Consider the following 24573-nt stretch of genomic DNA (forward strand, 5'->3'; position numbering starts at 1 on the left):
TAGAATAGAATAGAATAGAATAGAATAGAATAGAATAGAATAGAATAGAATAGAATAGAATAGAATAGAATTTTTATTGACCAAGTGTGATTGGACACACAAGGAATTTGTCTTGGTGCATATGCTCTCAGTGTACATAAAAGAAAAGATACATTCATCAAGGTACAACACTCACAACACTTAATGATAGTCTTAGGGTACAAATTTAACACTTAATGATACAACACTTAATGATAGTCATAGGCTACAAATAAGCAATCAGGAAACAATATCAGTATAAATCATAAGGATACAAGCAACAAGGTTACAGTCATAAATGGAAGAAGATGGGTGGTGGGTGATGGGAACGATGAGAAGATTAATAGTAGTGCAGATTTCGTAAATAGTTTGACAGTGTTGAGGGAATTATTTGTTTAGCAGAGTGATGGCCTTCAGGAAAAAACTGTTCTTGTGTCTAGTTGTTCTAGTGTACAGTGCTTGGTGCCTACATGGAGTTCGCAGCAGATATTTTTTGATAGAGAAACTTCTGCCGCTACCTAGGATTGAACTCTCAACCTTCTGAGTGGGAGGCGAATGTCATAATTTGCATCTAAACCTGAATAATAAAACTAGGTGATATTTAATTTAATCATAGCTCAGTGGTTTTCCTTACTGTAGACAGAGCATGTAGTTATTGCTGGGTAGAAATGCAAATAAAATATATAAAGACAACAGTTTTTTTCAAATAGCAAAAAGTTTTATCCCGTACATTTTGCCATAGTAATTGCTCTTATTACGTACCGGTAATTACCCTGAGCTCTCTGGAAACACTGAACCCCATGTAGCTTCATCAGTACAAGCAGGATATTTAGGAAGAATAATATAAAGTATCTATATTATGTCCTTATTTTGGCAAATCAACCAGGGCTTTGACAGATTCACCAATCTGTAATAATTAATTCACCAATCTGTAATAATTAATTAGGGTTTTGAGTACAGTTAGAATTATTTTGATTCTCTTCCTGCCCACTGAAAATATTTGCAGGTTTGTTTGGGCCATGGAACAACTCTTACATCTATATTAAGAAATAAAATGCTTAATGATGTAGCAAATTCTTCAACTGGAAACAGCTGACATTCAGTGAGCGAGTGTGTGATTCATTCTATCAGTTTCATATTAAAAAAAAAATTCCCTGTGGAGCCATTCTTCCAGTAAAAAAGAGCCCGAACAATCCCACATAAAGAAGAATGAGGAAACAGCTGATCTGGGAAAAGGTCCATTTGGATCTGTGTTTGTTCATTTGTTCCAGCAGATTTTTTCTCATACCCTCTTTCCTCTTGTCCTGTCTGCAGTACTGAGGCTGCCATTCAAGTAGTATTATTTTCTTCATTTACTACAATTCTTCTTGGTTTTTCCTCATCTTTGTTGCAATCCTTTTCATTACCTATAGAATCACAGCGTTGGAATAATAATAATAACAACAATAACAACAACAACAACAACAACAACAACAGAGTTGAAGGAACCTTGGAGGCCTTCTAGTCCAACCCCCTGCCCAGGCAGAAAACCCTACACCATCTCAGTCAGATGGTTATCCAACATTTTCTTAAAATTTCCAGTGTTGAAGAACTTCTGCAGGCAAGTTGTTCTACTTATTAATTGTTCTATCAGGAAATTTCTCCTTAGTTCTAAGTTGCTTCTTTCCTTGATCAGTTTCCACCCATTGCTTCTTGTTCTACCTTCAGGTGCTTTGGAGAACAGCCCAACTCCCTCTTCTTTGTGGCAGCCCCTGAGATATTATTGGAACACTGCTACCATGTCTCCCCTAGTCCTTCTTTTCATTAAACTAGACATACCCAGTTCCTGCAACCGTTCTTCATATGTTTTATCCTCCAGTCCCCTAATAATCTTTGCTGCTCTTCTCTGCACTCTTTCTAGAGTCTCAACATCTTTTTTACATCGCGGAGGTCTTCTAGTCCAACCCCCTGCCCAAGGCAGGAGTCCTTATTCCATTGTAGAAAGTTAGCACCTACCCTTCTCCTAGAAAAATGAAATATTCTAGGAAATATTCAAAAGGCAGAATATTATACCTCTCTGGATGAGAAATGGAGAAACATGTTTTTTAGGCAGGAAGCAGACTCACTTTTAATAGTCTCCACCCTCCTCAATAGCCCACAGCAGATGTCAGCACTTATTTATTTATTTATTTATTTATTTATTTTTCGCATTTGTATACCGCCCTATCTCCCTAGGGACTCAGGGCAGTTCACAGCCAAATAAAAATACATATAAATACACAATAAAACATCCATTAAAAAACTTATTACATAAGGCCGAATGATTAAAAATAGCAATACAAATAATAAAACCCCATTAAAACCAAATTCAAAATTTAAAATTCTAGTCCAGTCCTGCGCAAATAAATAGATGTGTCTTAAGCTCGCGGCGAAAGGTTCGAAGGTCAGGAAGTTGGCGGAGTCCTGGGGGAAGTTCGTTCCAGAGGGTGGGAGCCCCCACAGAGAAGGCCCTTCCCCTGGGCGTCGCCAGCCGGCACTGCCTAGCCGACGGCACCCTGAGGAGTCCCTCTCTGTGAGAGCGCACGGGTCGGTGAGAGGCATTCGGTAGCAGCAGACTTAAGAGATTAAGTCTTAAGCAGACTTAAGAGATAAAGAGATAGCTAGGTCTATTCATAAGCAAATGCCCTCACTTGAGATCCAACAAAGGTAGGAGTAGCCCTCAGCCTTAATAAGAATTGCCCAGAACCCAGCAAGAACTTTGCCATGAAGGTTCTTTCAGAAGAATGGATTCGTGACTTTATACAGGATTACACAGAAAGAATGAATTTAATTATTCAAAAATACGAACTGAAAAAAAATGGGGACTTTTTGGATCAAGGCTTGGAGGAAATTAACCAGTGTCATCAGGACTTAAATGCAATGGAGGAGATACAAATAAAAGTGGATAAATATGAAGATACGATCGTGAATAAACAAGTTGATGTAAAGAAGTTTCCTTTAAATAGTTTGGATGAAATGTCAGAATTTGTGTTACAGGAGGCTGTCTCCCGAACTGAAAAAATTTACAGGCTTAATGCTTTTCAAGAATTCTCTCTTTGGATTGATGGAATATATGGTAGTAATTTGTGGATTTTTGAACATAAGGAACTATTAGGCAATATTGTGACTGACTTTTCAAAAGGAGTAATGAAGGAAAGACAGAGACTAATGCATCAAAAAAAATGGCAAGAGACAAAAGTATTATCCTTTGAATTATTAACAGACAAAAATATTACTGTCCCTGAAAGACAATATGTAAGGAAGATCTGGAAGAAATGGGTTGATTATATGTTTTATATCTATCATAAAAGACTAGGTATTTGGATTTATATTGGATTTTGACGAGGAAGGACTAAATTTGAATAGCTACTGTAATTCTTGGTATTGAAATTTTATAATGTGTTGTATTGTATTTTGAATAGAATATTTTTGAAAGAGTTTATGTAAGAAAGACCTGGGGGAAAAATTATATGGTTATAGAAGCTATAAGGGAGATATTCTTTGAATTTGATTGGATTTTTATGCTTTAGTTGGTTTTAAATACTTTAGGATTAATTTGTTTTATTGATTTACATATTTTGTTACTCTTAATTGTTATTTTTTTATTTTATTTTTTTTCTTGAAGGATTTTGGTTATGTTAGGAGGAAGTCAGAGCTAGAGAGGGAAAATTGGTATAATAGTTTTGGGGGAAAATCTTCTTAGCATATGTTTGTTTTATTTTTAACTATACCTTGTGCTTCATCTGGGAAGTCAGGGGGGAAGGGGGAGGGATTAGTGAAGGGAGGGGGTTTGGGGGGAAAGGGGGGGGATTTTGTTTTTGTAAAACGTTTTGAATTAAAAAAAAAAAAGAATTGCCCAGAACCTTCTTCGTTACATCATCACCCAGCAAGATTCAACTAGGCCTGGGACTCAAAAGACAACCTACAAAGTTACCCTTGCATGGCCCCATGGGAGTCTGACAACCAATCAGAATACAAGCTCAAATTCAAAGCCCAACAGAGGGTATAAATCTATCTCTCTTTCTCACCCATGTGCTTTTTTTTTTTTTTTTGGCCAGGACCTCAAAACCATGTGGTCCTATCCACCATTAAACCATCTTTTCAAGCCGTCTCCATGTTTTTCTCCCCACTTGGAACCCAGATGGATATTTCTTCCAACACCATCTTGGACAAATGGTTGTTCCATCTTTTCTTGAACATCTCTAGTGATGCAACACCCTGTGAGGCAAAATGCACACTGACCGATTGTTCTCACTTTCAGCAAACTTCTCTTTAGTTCCAGATTGGATTTTCCTCTGACAAGCTTCCATCCATTGCTTCTTGTCCTGCCTTCAGGTGGTTTGGACAATAAATCAACCCCCCTCTTCCCTGGGACAGCCTTTCAAGAATTGAAGTTGGCCACGTGACCTCTAAACCTTCCCTTTGTTCAGGTAAACATACCTAATTTTCTTAAAGGTGTTTTTTCCAAAAGGCAACTGGACTATGTTTTTTTTTCCTTTGAGGAAGAAGATGTTTTTCTTCTCATCCAAGAAGTTTCACCAGTTCTAGCTTGATGTGGGTGGTAATGGGGGAATGGAAGGATTAGGTCCGGACAAGATGAGGGAGGGGAAACCAGGAAAAGAGATTGGTTATAAAGATGCAAGCTACATGTGAGACACATATTATCTGTACTTTATCAGGTATTTTAACTTTGCACTAAAAAAAATGGACGCCAGTTTGACAAATAGACTCAATAGTAATATCAAAGAATTTCAACTTCTCGGGACCCCGAATAACAGATTGCAAAGTGACCATTTTGATAGAAAGAGGTTAGCCTTACAATTGACTAAGAAGTCACATACTGAAGTCACACATATCGAAAGTCTACTTCAAAAGATTCCAACCAACACAATGCGTTTTTAGCGGATTACTGTTGTTCAGTGGTAAGATTGGGAATCACTTCCTTAGAATCTTCTTGCTCACATGGTCAGCATTTCTATTGATGCTCTGGTTGATTTATGAATTACGCCTATAACCTGCCTACTCCTGAGATCATACTAAGTGCTCCCCAGGGAAATGAGTGAGCAGGGAAATAGAACATATGAGATTCAGACTATTCAGATAAAAGAATAATAGTTCTTTGTGGTTTTAACCCAGTCTTGATTTCAGAAAGCCATGTGGTTTCTGGAATGTAAGATAACCGTCAGCGGCAGCTGTATCTCTTCCAAAACAAAATAGTTTTGCCAACGCTGTCTATGCCTTGACAATTTCTTACTTGGATAAGTTAATGTAGCATTCATATGGCTGCAGACTATCCAGTCAGTCCAAAGTACAGCAGATGTATGTCTGCTTCTGATTTGATGAACACAACTTGCCACAGCTGTTTTGAATCAGCTGCCCTAAATCCCAATGACTTCCAGACACTTTTCAATACTCTTTACACTAAGTATGATAGTTTGAATAAATCACACTTGCCTGAATTCACACTACACGCAAAGCCAAAGCCAAATAAATCACATGATGATATAGTATGACGCACAAACCCCAGAGTGTTGGTTCTGAGTCCTTTTCTACCCAGAGCTGTGATGGCACAGTGATTAATATTGCAAGCTAACTCTGTCTACAGCCAGGAGTTCGATCCTGACCTGCTCAAGGTTGATTCAGCCTTCCATCCTTCTGAGGTCGGTAAAATGAGGATCCAGATTGTTGGGGGTAATAGGCTGATTCTGTAAACCCCTTAGAGAGGGCTGTAAAGCACTATCAAGTGGTATATAAGTCTAAGTGCCATTGCTAAGTGTTATTTGATTTTTAAACTTATAAATAGCAGTACCAGGCAGAGACTGCTTGCTTTTACATGAGCCTACCCAAGTATTAAGATCTGCTTCAGAGACCATTCCAAATAATCTAGCAACATAGGATGCTATAAACCATAGTCTGCCTCTAGCCCAAGCTTGGCCAAGATGCTTGACTTTAGGGCTCACAAAGTTTAGCCAACATAACGAGTGGTATTTCCAACTGTAATTCAGTAAAATTTGAAATAACATAATTTTGCTGGTTGAATTGCTGATACACTGCTCATATCCTCCAGCAATTACCTAAAAAAGCACATGCTTAAAGGTATATGCCGCTTCACGGTGCTTTACAGCCCTCTCTAAGCGGTTTACAGAGTCAGCATATTTCCCCCACAATTGGGGTCCTCATTTTACCAACCTCAGAAGGATGGAAGGCTGAGCTAACTTTGAACCAGTGAGAACTAGTGGCAGTCATCAGAATGAGCCTGCAATACTGCATTTTAACCACAGTGCCACCTGGACTTATCGGTATATAGAAGATATTATAGCGCTCACTGCTACAGTAGTGACCAGGGCAAATGGACTGATTCAGACAAGATCCCACCTTTGAGTTTTGGTTTGGATATGAATAATTTTCAAGGAACCCTTTCTGTGGGGTGCTTTAAAGACCCTGAGATCTTAAAGAGATCCAAGCATTTATTTTTAGATAAACATAGCTCTTTCAGAAGGCTGAGTTAAAGGGTTATCCATCAATCCAGGAGCCAGCAAAAAAATTTATGCCTGCATAAATTATGTGGCCCTATTTTTTATTTCTATTTTGCTGCTGTAATAAGGCAGCAAATGGTGTTGTCTTCACAGCATGCCTCAGCAGATATGTTAAGGAAGAAATTGCTAGATTCCTCTGGATTTGTTTCCCTCCCAGCAAGTATTAGAAAGTAATAGTATTATGAAAAACAGTGGCCAATCCCTTTCCTTAAAATGGGACAGAGAGCAGTGAAATGAATTTAGCCCAATTAACAAGAGATAGGTGATGAAGTGGGAGTTTGCCTGATGTTCCTTGTAATTCCGCTTTGCATATCCATATCTCTCTCTCTCTCTCTCTCTCTCTCTCTCTCTCTCTCTCTCTCTCTTGGAAGTCCATGTGATATACATAGCTCTAGGTGGCTAACAATTTAAAAATAATAAAAACAGAAAAGCAAACCCAATAATTAAAAACATAACTAACACACACCGTAAAATACCCTCAAAACGACGCTACAGAGCACTGAACACCAGAACAACTAGACACAAGAACAGTTTCTTCCCGAATGCCATCACTCTGCTAAACAAATAATTCCCTCAACACTGTCAAACTATTTACTAAATCTGCACTACTATTAATCTTCTCATCGTTCCCATCACCCATCTCCTTCCACTTATGACTGTATGACTGTAACTTTGTTGCTTGTATCCTTATGATTTATATTGATATTGATTGATTTCTGATTGCTTATTTCTACCCTATGACTATCATTAAGTGTTGTACCTTAAAATTCTTGATGATCTTTTCTTTTATGTACACGGAGAGCATATGCACCAAGACAAATTCCTTGTGTATCCAATCACACTTGGCCAATTAAAAAATCTAATCTATTCTATTCTAAATAGCAGCCAAAAATATCACCTCACAATTGATTTAACCAAAATGTGGAGTCACCCACACTATCAGGGCCCTGGGATTGACAGCAAAACTAAGTTTTTTTGAAATGGCACTCTCTTACAGATGGGAATAGGAGCATGCATTTCTTGCTGGATCTAGTAAACATCACTGGGAAGAGATAATCCCATAACTCTTACCTGTGAATTAGGCTATTTCTGAACACAGGTCAAACACTTGTTTAAAAAAGTGATAAAACTCATGTTCAAAATAGTCCAATTTACAGGTACAAATAGTAGAAACAGCATGCAGGGTAAAATGATATACTACTATATATAGAATTGTAACTGTTTATTGTTATAATGACATATCTATTTTTAGCGTTTGGTTTTTTTGTGTCAAAGCACCTTCTTTTTTCTTCTCTTTGACAATATATTCAACAACATCACTATTCTTTTTGTGATTTGCTCTTTTTTCTTTCCTTTTTCCATCCTCAAATGAGTGAGCAAGGAGTCCAGTTCTGTTCTTGTGGCTAGTAACGCTGGATGTACCTGGTAGTCAGCCCTGGAAAACATGCAGTTATGACTGACCCATGCATGATAAAAGCAATCATCCTGATACAACTTAATGCTGCAAAAGCAGAAAAAGGAAGCACTCACTCTTCTTGGACCAGAGCAAGTTATGTAAACAGCTACATAACTTGGAAGAGAGCTTGGAGGTCTTTGGGTGTAACCCTCTGCTCAAGCAGGAGACCCTATATATTCCAGACAAATGTCTATCTTAAAAACCTCCAGTGATGGAGCGCCCACAATTTCTGGAGGAAAGTGATTTCACTGATTGTTCTTTTAATTAATTACAATTAATTGTTGACATGAAATTTCTCCTTAATTCTAGGTGGGTTCTCTCTTTGGTGACACTGAACCTGGAAGCACTGAATGATCAGAACAACAATTATGCTGCTTTTATACAAACCTTCTGAAATAATAAAAGTAGCAAAATAATTTTAAAATAGGCTGTTCAAAATTGTAATAGCAGAAGCAACATGATATCTAGGCCGATCCAGTAGTGATAGCAGCGGGTGGTTAGGAGAACCGGCAGCAAAAATCCCTGTTCTCCCCCAGGCCCAGCTGAGCTGTGTGATCATCAGAAGTTTGTTTGTTTTTTAAGTATTTTTTCTTCGGCTGAAAAAATGCTTTTAAAAGTAAAAAGAAAAGCCTCTGATGATCGCATGGCTCAGCTGGGATCATCAGAGGAGCCTTTTAAAAGTATTTTTTCTACAACTTCTTTGGCCGAAGAGTTGTAAAAAAATGCTTTTAAAAGGCACCTCTGACGATTTCTCCTATTTCACCCTATTTTACAACCTTTTGTGCCACAGTTGTTAAGTGAATCACTGCAACTGTTAAGTTAGTAACACGGTTGTTTAGTGAATCTGGTTTATCCATCGACTTTGCTTGTCAAAGGTCACGAAAGGTTATCACATGGTCCCAGGACACTGCAACTGTCATAAACGTGAGACAGTTGCCAAGTCTAAATTTTGATTAGGTGACCCGGGGGTGGGAATGCTGCAACGGTCGTTAAGTGTGAAAAAATGGCCATAAGTTACTTTTTTCAGTGATGTTGTAACTTTCAACGGTCACTATATGAACTGTTGTAAGTCAAGGGCTTCCTGTAATGCAGGGATCTCCAACCTTGGCAACTTTAAGCCTGGAGGACATCAACTCCCAGAATTCCCCAGCCGGCTTTGCTGGCTGAGGTATTCTGGGAGTTTTATTTTATTTATTTATTTATTTTTGTCACAACATCATACAAAAAGATTATATAGTATATAAACACATATATGAGTAAATATAAGGAGGTAAAAGCATATATATAGGAAGAAGAAAAGAAAAACAATAGGACAGGAATGGTAGGCACGTTTGTGTGCTTATGCACGCCCCTTATGGTCCTCTTAGGAATGGGGTGAGGTCAATAGTAGAAAGTTTTTGGTTAAAGCTTTTAGGATTATGAGAAGAGACCACAGAGTCAGGTAAAGTATTCCAAGCACTGATGATTCTGTTGCAGAAGTCATATTTTCTGCAATCTAGATTAAAGCGGTTTACATTAAATTTAAATCTATTGGTTGCCCTTGTATTATTGCAATTAAAGCTGAAGTAGTCTTTAACAGGAAGGACATTACAATAGATGATTCTGTGAGTTAAACTTAGGTCTTGTCGAAGGCCAGGCTTAAAGTTGCCAAGGTTGGAGACCCCTGCTGTAATGTGGTGTTGTTTTTTAAGTTGGCTCCAAATACACCTTTCGATAAACGTTTGCTAACTTCATAACCTGCAACTACCAGATACAGAATGAGGAAGGTGGAAAGGCAAGGGTATGGACGTTAAAAAATGCCTTTTATTCGAATATGTTTGGGGTTGGGGTTTTTTTTGCCAGATTTTGCCAGTTCCCTGTCCATCGAAGGGCAGGGCGCCCATCAAGTATGATAAGCCAGGGGTCTCCAACCTTGGCAACTTTTAAGACTTGGGAGTTGACGTCTACTTCAGCTTTAATTGTAACAATACAAGAGCAACCAACAGATTTAAACTTAATGTTAACCGCTTTAATCTAGATTGCAGAAAATATGACTTCTGTAACAGAATCATCAGTGCTTGGAATACTTTACCTGACTCTGTAGTCTCTTCCCATAATCCTAAAAGCTTCAACCAAAAACTTTCTACTATTGACCTCACCCCATTCCTAAGAGGACCATAAGGGGCATGCATAAGAGCACAAACGTGCCTACCATTCCTGTCCTATTGTTTTTCTTTTCTTCTTCCTATATATATATTGATGCTTATACCTCCTAATATTTACTCATATATATGTTTATATACTATATAATCCTTTTTATATGATGTTGTGACAAAATAAATAAATAAAATAAATAAATAAATAAGTCTTAAAAGTTGTCAAGGTTGAAGACCCCTGTGATAGGCATACAACCAGCATACAACCAGCATACAACCACTTAAAAGAAAGGCGGGGCAAGCTTCCTCCCGCGCCGGCGCTCCGCCGTGACGTCAGTCACCCGCGACGTCTACTTTGCAGGCGAATCCACGTGTTTCGGCATTTCCGGGTCTCTGACTCTGGTTTGGCCATGGAGGAGGCAACGGCCGTGCCCCAGAAGCGTTTCTACCGGCAGCGCGCTCATTCAAACCCGCTGGCGGATCACACCTTATTCTAGTGAGTGTAGATAGGGTTTGCCCCTAAGCGGCTCCTTAGCTTCTCATCTCCCCACCACCACCGACTCGGTGTGCGCTTCGAATAGTTTTCCTGCGAGTTCACAAACGTGTCCCCCGCTCCCTCCCCCGAAAAGGAACAGCGCCCGATTTCCAGCGAGTGCTTTTATTTCGTCGGGATGCAAATTGCTCACGAGTCCCTGTGGTTTGGGTTTTGTTTTTTTGGCTGTTCGGAATGCTCCAATGTTGATGCAGTCTTTTGCTGCTGGTCGTATTGAGCTATGGTTCAGAACATTTATTTATTTTTATTTATTTTGTCAAATACATATTAAATAGTAGATATAAGTATAAGCATGAATTGAATACATAAAATGAATACAACTGAAGGGAACATTAGGACAGGGACGGTAGGCACGCTGGTGCTCTTATGCACGCGTGGGATTCTTGCTGTTGACAGTCACCCGAGTTGGATTCTGGAAAAATTATATATATCTATCGGGAGTCAGGCTTTATCTCTTTACCTAAGGTGCGAGGGTGCGGGAGCATGAAACTATATTGTTTCACCCAGGTTATTGATTTTAAAGGACGAACATTCTAAAAGATAAGCAAGACAACTATTTCTCACCAGCACACTAACCATTGCTACAGAAGTGGAGATGGCACTCCGCTAAACAAATAATTCCTTCAACACTGTCAAACTAGTTACTAAGTCTGCATTACTATTAATTTTCTCATCGTTCCTATCACCCATCTCCTCCCACTTATGACTGTAATGACTGCCTAACCTTGTTGCTGGTATCCTCAAGATTTATATTGACTGTTTCCCTATGACTATCATTAAGTGTTGTACCTTATGTTTCTTTATGAATGTATCTTTTATGTACACTGAGAGCATATGCACCAAGACAAATTCCTTGTGTATCCAATCACACTTGGCCAGTAAAGAATTCTATTTTATTCTATGGCAACACGGAGATAGGGAAACCTCCAATTTCTGTGGCCACTTGCAATAATGTAGAGTTTTATCAGGATTTACACTGGACATGTATCTTATAATATTCTGTAAACCAGATTAGACTATTCTTGAGTTTAATGTACAGAAAAAAGGCTGTCTGAAAGGCTGTCTGAATGTGTAACCGGCATCAAGCCCATATTGAAAGATGGTAGAGTGTATGCATAGCCCAGTTTCTTGCACATTCTTATTTGCAAACCAGCTCAAAGAAAACTTGCGTGGCCATTGCTAAGAATTCTGGGAGCTGCAGTGCCATCCTATCTGGAGAGTGCCCAGGTCAGAAAAGATTGGCATATTGTGTGTTTATTCAGCGTTAGGAGTAAATTTCGTTTAATTCAGCCATTATTGCTTGAGTTGAATTTTGTTTAGAAATACTGTAATGTCCTTGGGACTTGATTTCAAAGTATCATTAACACTGCAGGCCTCTGCATAATTGCTTAGAAGTAATCCTATGAAACAGAAATGGAGTGATTCAGAAATGGAGTCGGTCAATTTTTATTTTGATCGTTGACCAATATAAAATAACATTTGAAGATGGCACTTCGCAGCCATCTCATTATGTGGAGTTTAGCTTATAAGTTATGAGAAATAACACTTAGAATTCTTATTACAAAACCATATCACTTAAATTAGTCGTATGATAGAAACTAATAATATAGTGCAGTATATAATTATGTGAAATGTTAGTATATAAAAACTTTATGAAATAAGGTAGATAAACTATCTAGCTTAATCTATCTTTAGAAAACAGCTCAGATAATTTTATTCCCAAAGTGAGAATTTATTGAATTAGTGGGTTGATTGTAATCCTAAGAATCTATTCACATCATTGGAATTTATCGTGGTTAGTCTTAACATGAAAGTCCCTAAATTATTGTATTTGGGAAGTCTTTTGCTTCCAGATTAGTACTTCATTTGACTATAACACATGTCCGTGGAATGTAAGTAGAAGTATAAGTCATTTGAATATTCCTCTGTTTTAAAATAGTCATCTCAGAAGCATCTTGGAAATAACTAACAGACTGTTATAACCACACGGCATCACCACAGCTCACTAACCAACTAAATGCCTCCAAAACATCTTAAGTAAAAACTTGTGTGTTTTTAAGTAAAAACATCTTAAGTGAAAAAAACATGGTAGCCCAAGAAAAAACAAGAGTCATCTGCAACATACAGTGTAAGGACTGTAACAGCCACTATGTAGAACAAACAGGCAGAAAACTAGCGAAGTGCATTTATGAACACCAACTATTAGTTAGAAGACAGAATGAAAACTCCTTAATCTTGCAACACATGGACAGATTCAACTATAGCTTTAAGTGGAAAACTGAGCATTCTACACCAAGCTAAATCCAAAAATGCTAGGGAATGCCCGGAAACTCGTCATTCAGACAAATGAGCCATCAATAGACAGATAGAGACAAACCACATTTATGCACCATTCAAAAGACAATAAAAACTAAAAAGGAAGCAAACAAAAATCCTCTCCAGCAGCCTACACCTAGATAAACATTGTTTAACAGCAAGGAACTACTAGGGAGAAAACTGCAGGACAAGCTGCTATATGTAAACAGGGAACAAACCTGCATTCATTAGCAATGTTACCTAGTCAGGTGCAAACAAGCAAGCTGGAAAAGCATCAAAAAACTCCACATTAAATTATATTCCAGAATATAGGCTCAAAGATTTTTTTTTCTAAATTTTGCCCGGTTTAAAGATGTTAGGATTCTAGTTTTCAGAATTCTCAAGAGAGAATGTCGAAACTGATCTATATGTAGTTTATAGGACTGAGTATTCTTTGAAAATGACTCAAAAGAAGGCCTTCAACTCACAGAAGAGGAGTTCTGCTGCTCATGAATGCAGCCAGACTTTTTTCAGCTTCTGCAAAAAGTGGTGGTGGTGGTACAGAATGATGCTTTAAGGAATCCATTTATTCAAATTAATGCATCTTTTAAAGCAGTGGTCTCTTTTTTCAAACCCAGACAGCTGTATTGTTTACTAGACAAGTCCTGTATTTATGTCTAGTCTGAAATACATCTTCTGCATTGTTTTTGAGGTGTCCATAGCCTTAATAGTTTCCCTTCTGTTTGTTTCATAAACCTCTGGGTTTTTTTTCTCCCCATTAGTCCTGCCAGGCCTGAGGAAATGGACTGGTCTGCACTCTATCCAGAGTTTTTTCCTCCTCTAACCAATGATAAGTGGCACGATGATCCAAAGGACATGGAGGAAAGAACCAAACCTAGATATCAAGTGGAGTTTGCTGATATTGGTTGCGGTTACGGAGGATTGCTTGGTAATTTTTTTTCCCTTCCGTTGATTCATAAGACTAAGCTTATTTTCAAATTTTAGTGATATGTGAATATTCATACCATCAGAAATCCTTTCTAGATGCTTTTTTTTTCTTTTGGGACAAGATCTGTGAAGGTTTTGTGATATAAGTCAAGAAGGGAGTAAGATATGGATATTGATTTGTTTCCTGATTGCTTATTTGTACCCTATGACTATCATTAAGTGTTGTAAGTGTTGTACCTTGACCAAGGTATCTTTTCTTTTTATGTACACTGAGAGCATATGCACCAAGACAAATTCCTTGTGTGTCCAATCACGCTTGGCCAATAAAAAAATTCTATTCTATTCTATTCTATTCTATTCTATTCTATTCTATTCTATTCTATTCTATTCTATTTTTCACATATATGAGCGTTGCAGCATCCCCATGGTCATGCGATCAAAATTTGGATGCTTGGCAACTGGCATGTATTTATGAGGGTTGCAGTGTCCCTGGGCCTCTTGCGGGCTTCTGAGAAGCAAAGTCAATGGGGAAGCCAGATTCAGTTTACAATCCTGTAACCAATTTAACAATTGCAGTGACTCACTTAGCAACTCTGGCGAGAAAGGTCGTAAAATGGGGCAAAACTCACTCAACAGTCGTCTCACTCAGCAAAAGAAATTTTGGGCTCAGTTGTGGTCGTATGTCAAGGGCTACCTGTAAGTCTATCAAAGCTCCTACCCCTTGGTACAACTAAGGTTCCATGGAAGCAAACTCTATTCATTGTAGTTTGATGTCAGTAGGTGACAATATAAATATGGGTAGAGTCAAAGAAGCACATCTGACCTGTTACTTACATATCCTATGGATAGATGTTTTGTATTCAGTTCCAGGTATGCATCTCATGTTCACCTTTTGTTGACCTTGCTATCTCTTCTTCCCCCCCCCCCCCACAACTCCCCAGTCAGCATAGATGATAGACATGTTTGGAGGTGATAGGAGCGAGGAGTGTGTTTGTCAGGCTAGCTTGGTCTGTGCAGCCCACCAATTATATGCATCTTGCAAACAATGCTAGTTTGAGGTGGACCTTGCTCTACCATCTTGCCCTTAAGCAAGAGGATATAGTATCATATTCATAATATGTAAACTGTTAACTGTTAAGGGACTCCCAAGTCCGCATGCTTGTTTTTGCAGATTTATAATATGCTGGTTGATAATGGGAATTGCAGCAAAAAAAAAAAAAAGGGCGGGGGGCTTTAAATCAGCTTTCCCAAGCTTTTGCATTTTAGGTGTGGACGCCACCCCTCCCCAAAATGCCAGCTAGGGTGACATACAAGTTAGTAGATTTAAGAATTTTGGAAATTATAATTCTTTTATATCTGGAGGCCACCAGATTGGTAGAACCTGCTACATTTGTTTGCTTGGAATAGAACATAAAAATGGATGAAAAAATTGAGGCCGCTAATCAAAGCTGGTGGCAATCCAGTTCGTGTTAAGTGGATGTTTCCTCCTGATTTCAACAAGAGAACTACAGGTAGTTCTCAAGTTATGACGGTTATGGAGCCTACCCATTATACCCAGTTGTAAGTTGTGATGGTCATAAAGCAGGTTATCACATGACTGATCCAAATTTTGACCTTATTGGCTTTGGTCATTAAACAAAATGTAAAGTGACTGCCTCAGTTGCTTTTTTGCAAAAAAAAAAAAAAAAAAAGGAAGTAAATGCCAGTTTTTGATAAAAACATTGTAATACATGTGACTGTGGGACACTGCAAACAGCCATAAATGTGAGCCGTTGTTAAGAATCCAAAATGCGGGAGAGGGGCAGCTGTCAGAATTTAGGAACTGGCTCAAAAGTACCTAACTTCGAATGCTCACTACGAGAGAAGCCATAAGTTGAGGACTACCTGTAGTTCCCCCTTCAATGTCACTTTAAATAGCTTCACTTAAGTTTGATCCTGTGAGCAGTTCAAGCGAAGAAGCCCATTTCTTAAATATGAAGGCCCTAACAGGGTTATAATATAAGTAGGTGACAAGCTGCTCCTGACAACCTTTAATCAAAAAAATGTTCCACTTATTTCAGCAGATTAAATAAGCATGAGACAAGATTGTGACTTTACAAAAAGCAATGACATCAACATGGTGGGAAAGGATGAAAAAAAAAAAGAGTCACATAAAAGTGTCCAAAATACATCTAACCTAAATATCCAAGGCACCCCTTTGAAATTACCTTAGGTAATTTCCTAAGGTAAAGGTTCCCCTCGCACATCTGTGCTATTTGTTCCCAACTCTAGGGGGCGGTGCTCATCTCCATTTCAAAGCCGAAGAGCCAGTGCTGTCAGGAGACATCTCCGTGGTCATGTGGCTGGCATGACTAAACGCTAAAGGCGCACGGAACGCTGTTACATTCCCGCCAAAGATGGTCCCTATTTTTCTACTTGCATTTTTTACGTGCTTTAAAACTGCTAGATTGGCAGAAGCTGGGACAAGTAACGGGAGCTCACCCCATTACGCGGCATTAGGGATTCGAACCGCTGAACTGCCGACCTTTCTGATCGACAAGCTCAGCATCTTAGCCACTGAGCCACCGCGTCCCTTTATGAAATTACCTTACTGCCTCTATAATTTTGTCTTCCTGTAGGTGGGATAGGCAGTCTTTCTGGGTTGGTTAGGAATGAACTTATAAAGTGGGTCACAGATGCTTCCTTCTCTCGAAGGATTTTCCTGAATAGGAAAACTTCTGCCAGGATGGACCAGTTAGATTCGTTTAGATACCTCTTCATTAGCAGGCAAAGTGGGGTTGTCCCACTTTGGTGCTGGGGTGCTTTTTGCCACCCCAACTTAAAAAGAGAGGCGAGAGGTTTGCCACACATCAACTACCCCCTGCTCTTGAAATTAAAAGAAGGAAAGAAAGATTCAGGTGGAGGCAGAAAATTTGGAGACTTCACTTAACCTGTAGGCAGGGGTGAAATGTCAACTTTGTTACTATCAGTTCTGTGGGCGTGGCTTGGTGGTGGTGGGGGTAATGTGACTGGATGAGCATGGTCAACTTTTTTTTTTTTTTACTTTTAAAAGCCTCTCATGATCAGGCAATTCAGCTGGGATTGCCAGAGGAGCCATTTAAAAGCATTTACAGCCTCTTCGGCCAAAGAGATTGTAGAAAAAAATGCTTTTAAAGGGTTCTGACGATCCCATCTGAGCCACGCGATCATCAGAGGCTTTTTTTGTTTCCTTTTAAAAGCATTTTTTCAGCCGAAGAAAAAGTAAAAAACAAAAAAAAAACCCTCTCATGATTGCGCAGCTCAGCTGGGCATGGCGGGGGCGACAGGGATTTTTGTTACCGGTTCTCCGAACCATCCGCCGCCATCGCTACTGGATTGGGTGATCTGGTCCGAACTGGGAGCATTTCACCCCTGCCTGTAGGGCTTCGTGCAGGTGGAATATGGAAATGGGCCTAAAATTGCTGATTGCTGTTTTCTTTTATAGTGGCCCTGTCCCCCCTGTTCCCAAATACACTAATGCTGGGCCTGGAGCTCCGCGTGAAAGTCTCCGATTACGTTTGTGACCGAATCCAGGCACTCAGAGCTTCTCACCCTGGGCAGTTCCAGAATATTTCCTGCGTTCGCAGCAACGCTATGAAGCACCTGCCCAACTTCTTCGGCAAGGGACAGGTGAGTCCCTGGAAAAGCATCGCTGGGGATCCTGCAGGAAGCAGAGCCATCTCGGAGCCCTGAAAGACACTTCCGTGCTTTCACGGAAGAGAGTCTTCTCCCACCCTGTTTGGCTTTGGGAGAGTTTTGATTTCAGGGATCTTTGGGATGGCTCATGAGAGGGAAGAGCTGAGGTGGCGCAGTGGTTAGAGTGCAGTACTTCAGGTTACTTCAGCTGACTGCTAGCTGCAGTTCGGCAATTCAAATCTCATCAGGCTCAAGGTTGACTCAGCTTCCCATCCTTCCAAAGTGGGTGAAATGAGGACCCAGATTGTTGGGGAAAATATGCTGACTCTGTAAACTGCTTAGAGAGGGCTGTAAAGCACTGTGAAGCGGTATAGAAATCTACGTGTTATTGCTATTGCTATTATTACATTTTTTAAAAAGGCATCTTATGTACATCCTGCACTGACTTTGCAAAGCATCAAGTAAATGCTTCGGATATCTCTTCTGTTGCCTGAAGAGTGTTTTAATCTAAAAAAGCTAACCTTGACTCTAGAGCAGGGGTGTCAAACTCGCGTCATCACATGACGTATCGGGACTTTCCCCCCTTAAAACCGGGCCTGGGCGTGGCTGGCACGTGACGCATCTGGCCCATGGGCCACAAGTTTCTAGGGGAAGCTACTGTACTGTATTGAGGGGCACCCTTCTTTCAAAAGGGAGAGATGATTATAGGTAGTCCTCGACTTAGAACAGCATAATGGCACTGGAAAAAAAGTGACTTATGACCATTTTTCACACTTACGATCATTGCAGCCTCCGCAGGGTCACGGGATTTACATTTGGGTTCTCGACAACCGGTTGATATTTATGACGGTTGCAGTGTCCCAGAGTCATACAGTGATCCCTTTTGGGACCTTCCGACAAGCAAAGTCCATGGGGTCATTTAACCACCGTGTTACTAATTGAACCAACTGCAGTGATCTGCTTAACCAATGTGGCAAGAAAAGTCGTAAAAATGGGGCAGAACTCACTTAACAGATTTCTCACTTAGCAATGCAAATCCTGGGCTCAATTGTGATCCTAAGTCGAGGACTGCCTGTAATGCTCTTTAGCGACTGAACGTTGTCTGAACGCTGAGCAGGAGAGCTGGGTTGCTGAAAGGCCAGGCAAACCTCTTCCGTGCCTTTTATCTTTCCTTACCTCTCTAGCTCCTCAAAATGTTCTTCCTCTTCCCTGATCCTCATTTCAAGAAGACAAAACACAAGTGGCGGATTATCAGCTCCACTTTGCTGGCAGAATATGCCTATATCTTGCGCGAACAGGTGAGCAGGGGATATTCTGGGTTAGCTAAGCAGCCTATGTTTATAATCCAATAAAATTACTCAGCAAAGGTTTTAATTTGGTTCTTCCCCTGCTTGCCTATATTTCAGATGCTCTTTTGATTTTGGGATAAAAGAAAACGTAGGTATAATATTAGAAAGATTCCTTATGGGAAAGCTTCTTTCCTACCATAGTAGTTCAAACAATTTTATGATAGCGAGACTCTTCAGAAGGCAGATACCTTCAGATTACTGCTTTGCCTACTGAGTCCTTCGGGAGAAGGGCGGTATAGAAATCGAATAAATAATAATAATAATAATAATAATAATAATAATAATAATAATAATAATAATAATAATAATAATAATAATAATAATAATAATAATAATAATAATAATATTCCAGCAACAGTGCAAGCTACTTTTAAGTTGAAAAGTTGAAGTCATTTCTTCACAGTTTTTGGCACAAGATTTTCCCAATATTGAACTGAGAGATTTAAATATTTAAATTAAATTTAAATTTAAATAAAACACTTATTTAAATATGTGCCAACAGTTGGAGTCTTTTCTGAGTGCCAAATAGACATGTATCATTGTGCTATCCAGTTGCTATAAAAACTGCTGTGGACAATGTGTCCTTCTAGTGAAATACTATTTATTTTTGAGCAATTGCATCTGTTCAGGATACTGGGAAGTAGTGCTAGCTAGCTAGAATGGAAGGGATTGACTCTGAAGTTAATTTTGCATATGATTGCATATCATCATGGATTTGGGCATAGTATAGCCCTGTGATGGTGAACCTATGGCACGCATGCCCGAAGTGGTACGCACAACCATGTTGCCTGGCATGTGCGCCATTACCAGTTTCTCTTCTGGGTTTCTGGTGCGCATGCGGGCATGATGATCAGCTGGCGTTTTTGCATGCGGCAGTGCTGGAAATTAGAAGAGCTGGTCTTCCGTTTTTCTACGTGAGCATGCGCACAGACCAGCTGATCATCGCATGCACATGCACACCAGAAACCCGGAAGTGTAGGTGGCTGAAACCGGAAGTTCATTTTCAGGGGCGTGCATGAGTCCTGGGCAGCTCCTCTTCTGGGTTGCGGCCCAATTGGTGCCGAAAAGGTTCACCATCACTGGTATTATCAATAAATCAATCTAGATCAAGTGGCCAATTTTGACACATAGGGTAATGTGGAGAAACCATGCCTCGGAGAAACAATATACCTTTTTCTTTAGTTATAGAGAATCCAAAGAGTATTTTGTTATTGACAAAGAAGTGGGCTATATTTTTCAGACACTGCCCTTTTAATTCATTCATTCATTGTCATCCATTTGGGAGGATTGGAGGACACATGCTAGTGAGGCTGTAAAAATCAGTGGAATAGAAGGACTAGAGTTTTGAGTTCTTTTAAAAACTTTTCGTTCGAGGCGATGTGACAAAATAGGTTTGTTTAAGCGTACCACCTTAAATCGTCCAGACAGAAAAATTGCATTGCCCAAAATAGCCATTGTATGTCCAGATGGTCAGCACTGGGATCCTAGAAGATTTTTGGACACGCTTCCAACAACTCTTGACAAATCGAGGGAAGGAATTCCAGCTAAGTCCCTGGAGAGTCAGCCAACTCCCAGGCAGACTTAAACAAAGGATGAGCAAATGATAGATCACAGGATGATTTGTCATTAAGCCAGTAAAAGTCCTGGATTCTCAATTATCTAATAAAAGTCCTTTTGAGATTTTTCCCATTAAATCGGGTGACCGGAAAAAGGTAGGAGGAATATGACCGTACATTCGTAATGGCCATTCCTAAGTGTTTGCAGTATTTGGAGATAGCCCTTTCCCATATACAGTATCTGCCCATCCACGCAACATTTTTGGCTTCACTAGATAAGTGAAGCGAGAGCCCGTTTGGTGTAGTGGTTAAGGCATGGGGCCAAAGCAGAATACGGTAGTATATATCCGACATTAGTCTAGACCAGGGGGTGGGGAACGATGGCCCCTTTATGACTTGTGCACTTCAACTCGCAGAATTCCTGAGACAGCCATGCTGGGAGTTGACCTCCACGTGTCACAAAGGGGCCATCATTCTAGCGCCTCTGGTCTAGACAGTCTTATCTCTCCTTTGTGCTCTGAGAGAGGGTATGAATGGAAGGTACGTCTTCCCTTCGAGGATCAATTAATTCATGAGGGCAGATTTTAATTGGTGGCCTCCAGAGGGGGCTTTCCCTTTAAATCACAAGGGCAATTCATTTCTTTATTGAAATCTGTCAACATGTGCTGTCACGTCAGCATATCCTAAACCCTAAAGGCCCTGCTTACATTTGGGAATTTCTGATTCGAGAGTAGGGAAGAGTGCCAGTTGCTTGCCGGAGGAAAAGGATCAACTTTCCCCTACATCTCATAGGGAGCTGGTGCTGGCAGGAAACCTTGGAAGTCCTGATTTCTAGCTGCTTCCTGCAGGGCATTCTGGCTGACTCCACTTTCACCTGCCAGAGAAAAAAAGTAGCAAGTGCTTGTGTGCCATCCTTTTTTGGAGTTGAAACCAACGAAATCTTGTCTTTGGGATGAACGGCATCCGGCCTCACCCAGTTGGGATGAATCATATTCTCCCTTCGGCTTTTCCATGACTTAGCGCTCCACGTTAGCGCTCCGGTGGAAGAGGTTGGGAAAAGCCCAACCGAAGCGCTTCCTATAGGGATGACTGAACTCATGGTGGCCACGGTACCCTCCCAGCAACCCCATGATTGCAAACGTTTTGCCTCAGGTGGGGAGGGAGTCAGAGGTAGCTGGGAATTACTCACGGGTCTGACATTGGTCTTTCTACTGCACAGGGGTAGCTTTTGCTCTTAAGATTTTTCTAGTGAACCTGAAATTTGCAGCTGCGAGTGTCTTTAAACTATTTTTTCCCTTGGTTAGCAGTCTGGTATTTGATTATACGAGGGTCTGTCTCGCCCCCTGTTTGTATAACGTAGCTTTCATTCGCCCAGGGCCTAGTATATACCATCACAGATGTGGAAGAGGTGCACACATGGATGGTGAAGCATTTTCGAGAACACCCCCTTTTCGAGGAAGTGCCATTAAAAGAATTGGTAAGAAAGTGTGTGTGTGTGTCTGGGCAGTTTCTGTCGTAACAGATTTTGCAATTTCAGCCATGATTGTGCATGGGTCTATGTGTCAGGGGGGGGATGGGGGACTATTAAATAAGTATGTTACTCCTTGCACGTTGCATGAAAGTTCCTGATTCCGGTTGCAGCTCATGGGACTTTCTCCGGGCCAGCTGCAATCAGGCGAAGTGCATTTTAAAACAGAAACCAAAATATCAAACCCGTGGAGCGATAGAAAAAGAATAAAAGCAATTATAGGTGGTATTCAACTTCAGGATCACAATTGAGCCCAAAATTTCCATTTGCTAAGCAAGTGCCTCCTTTTGCGACTTTTTAAGCGAATCACTGCAGTTGCTAAATAAGTCATGCGGTCATTAAATGAGTCTGGCTTCCTCCATTGACTTTGTTCGTAAAAAAGCCACTGGGAAGGTTACAGATGGTGATCCCATAACCCTGGGACAGTGCAACTGTCATAAATGCAAGCCAGTTGCCAAGCCTCCCCCCCAAAAAAATTTTGATCCTGTGACTAAGGGGATGCTGCATTTATAAGTGTGAAAACTGGCCATAAGTCACTTTTTTCAATGCCATTGTAGTTTTGGTCACTAAATGAATGGATGTAAGTTAAAGATTATCTGTATTCAGAACTTTTCTGTGAGAGCTTGAGGTGGTTCTATTACCATAGTTAATATCTATTCTCTCTTGTGCCTTGTGATCTATCTTATCTATCTATCTATCTATCTATCTATCTATCTATCTATCTATCTATCTATCTATCTATCTATCTATATCAATATCTATCTACAATATATAAATGAAAGAAAGAAAATAGGGTTGCAACTACTTGAAAACCACAGGAACTACTTCCACACTTCTCTAAAAGAGATTTCTATTCGTCTCCACCCACACCGTCTTTATTTATATGACATATTGGGAGTTCACTGATAATCCAATAGTGTAACAGCCATTTTAAATGGCTATCTTTAGTAACTCAGAATGAAAGCAAGGGATTTCAGTGAAGAAGAAGGTGCCTATGCCAGAATAGATTCATTTGGGGCAAATCCTGCTGTTCCACAAGACATCAAGAGGCTAAATTTAGATGCATTATGCATCTCTTACATCCTAGAGTTGAGGGGGGGGAAAGACTATTGGGGTCACTAAAGAATACAAATTAGAATAACCATGACTTCAGCACCCATGATGTCTGGGTGTGGGAACTATAGATCCCACCAGGTTGGGAAAGATTGTTCTACAACACGAGTGTCAAAGTTGCCACAACACGTTGCTGACACATGACGTTTCGTGATGTTTTCCCCATTTCTGGAGCAGGGGAGGGTGTGGCTTGTGCGTGGCGCATCTGGCCTGCAGGCCGCCTGTTTGACACCCCTGTTCCACAATCTTGGCATTTAAGATCGTAAAGTTGACTCCCTACCTAGGATTGAAAACCTAGATTCAGAGTTGCAAGTAAAAGTTAATGAACAGTTTTATTCACAAAAGCAGCTTGCTAACATTTAGTCCATTTGGCAATATCTGGAAATAGAATTAGAACAACTATGGCAAAAGGCAGCAAAGATAGTACCAACAGTAATGGGCACCTTGAGTGCAATCCCAAAGCAACTTGGGCAACACTTGAACACCATCAGCATTGATAAAATCATCATTAATCAATTGAAAAGGCAGTCTTATTTGGAACCGTTTAGATACTGCGATTATACCTTTAACACTATCTAACAACAACTCTGTGTCCCAGATCCTTGAGAACACCTCGATTGGTGATAAAAATGCCAAATCCAGTCTAAACATGTGGATGATTATGCGATGGACCATACTAATGATGATGATGATGATGATGATGATAATGATGGAGGGAGGGAGGGACAAAATTCTCTAAATGCTCAGCTTTAGTATTTCCACTTTGCAGAAGTTGCAAGTGGTTGGACTGATTGCATTTCCATCTTGGGATCACCAGTCGGGCAAAGGCTGTTTGAGGAGCTATGTGATGTAATGTGTCCTCATTGGATGTATTTGCTGATCTGGATCTTGTGACCATCCAGTAAACTCATACCGTTGTTTCTTTTAAACAGGCCGCTGACCCCATTGTAAACCTCCTAGGGACCTCAACTGAAGAAGGGAAGAAGGTTCAGAGGAATGGAGGCAAAGTCTTCCCAGCTGTCTTCCGTCGGATCAGGGAACAAGAAATGGCAAGAACATGACCGGGAGTTTCCTAAATCCTTGTAGGCATTCATACCTGCAGCAAGAATACTGGTGAAAGTGTAGGATTGGATGCTTCTGACTGCACTGGAGTTGACCTTTCATCAATAGGGGCGGATAATCCTTTCTGGTGAAACATTTTCACTGTTGCATAAGGGTTTTCTTGGTTCACATGTTTGCTTCTAAATTTTGCCTCTAGAAGGAATACATCCAACTGGCTTTCTTGATGAACACATAGAGGTCAGAAGTACACAGCAGGATCAAGAGTTAAGGATGGAGGCGTGGCTCTTTTAAGATAGTTTCATTTGTCACTTTATTTTGTTTATAATAAACTTGGACGGTTTCATTAAAATAA

At 40.1% G+C, this 24573-nt stretch overlaps 1 protein-coding gene across 2 annotated transcripts; it reads left to right on the top strand.

Moving 5' to 3' along the window:
* Positions 1–10524: 10524 nt before the first annotated feature.
* On the top strand, positions 10525–24573 carry METTL1 (methyltransferase 1, tRNA methylguanosine). Of its 2 annotated transcripts, XM_058172852.1 has the most exons (6): positions 10525–10659; positions 13794–13960; positions 17423–17607; positions 18798–18911; positions 21894–21995; positions 24092–24573. In XM_058172852.1, exons 1-6 carry the CDS (start codon positions 10574–10576, stop codon positions 24218–24220), a joined length of 783 nt encoding a protein of 260 aa, XP_058028835.1. In that variant the 5' UTR covers positions 10525–10573; the 3' UTR covers positions 24221–24573. The 2 variants fall into 2 exon arrangements, with proteins under 2 accessions (XP_058028835.1, XP_058028836.1); XM_058172853.1 differs by lacking the exon at positions 18798–18911.

This window comes from Ahaetulla prasina, chromosome 2, assembly GCF_028640845.1.
Source record: "Ahaetulla prasina isolate Xishuangbanna chromosome 2, ASM2864084v1, whole genome shotgun sequence".
NCBI lineage: Eukaryota > Metazoa > Chordata > Lepidosauria > Squamata > Colubridae > Ahaetulla > Ahaetulla prasina.

Coding starts and splice junctions, on each gene's coding strand:
- METTL1 (XM_058172852.1), top strand. CDS start 10,574: ATGGAGGAGGCAACGGCCGTGCCCCAGAAGCGTTTCTACCGGCAGCGC. Junction 10,660..13,793: donor GCGGATCACACCTTATTCTA/GTGAGTGTAGAT, acceptor TCTCCCCATTAG/TCCTGCCAGGCCTGAGGAAA. Junction 13,961..17,422: donor CGGTTACGGAGGATTGCTTG/GTAATTTTTTTT, acceptor TTTCTTTTATAG/TGGCCCTGTCCCCCCTGTTC.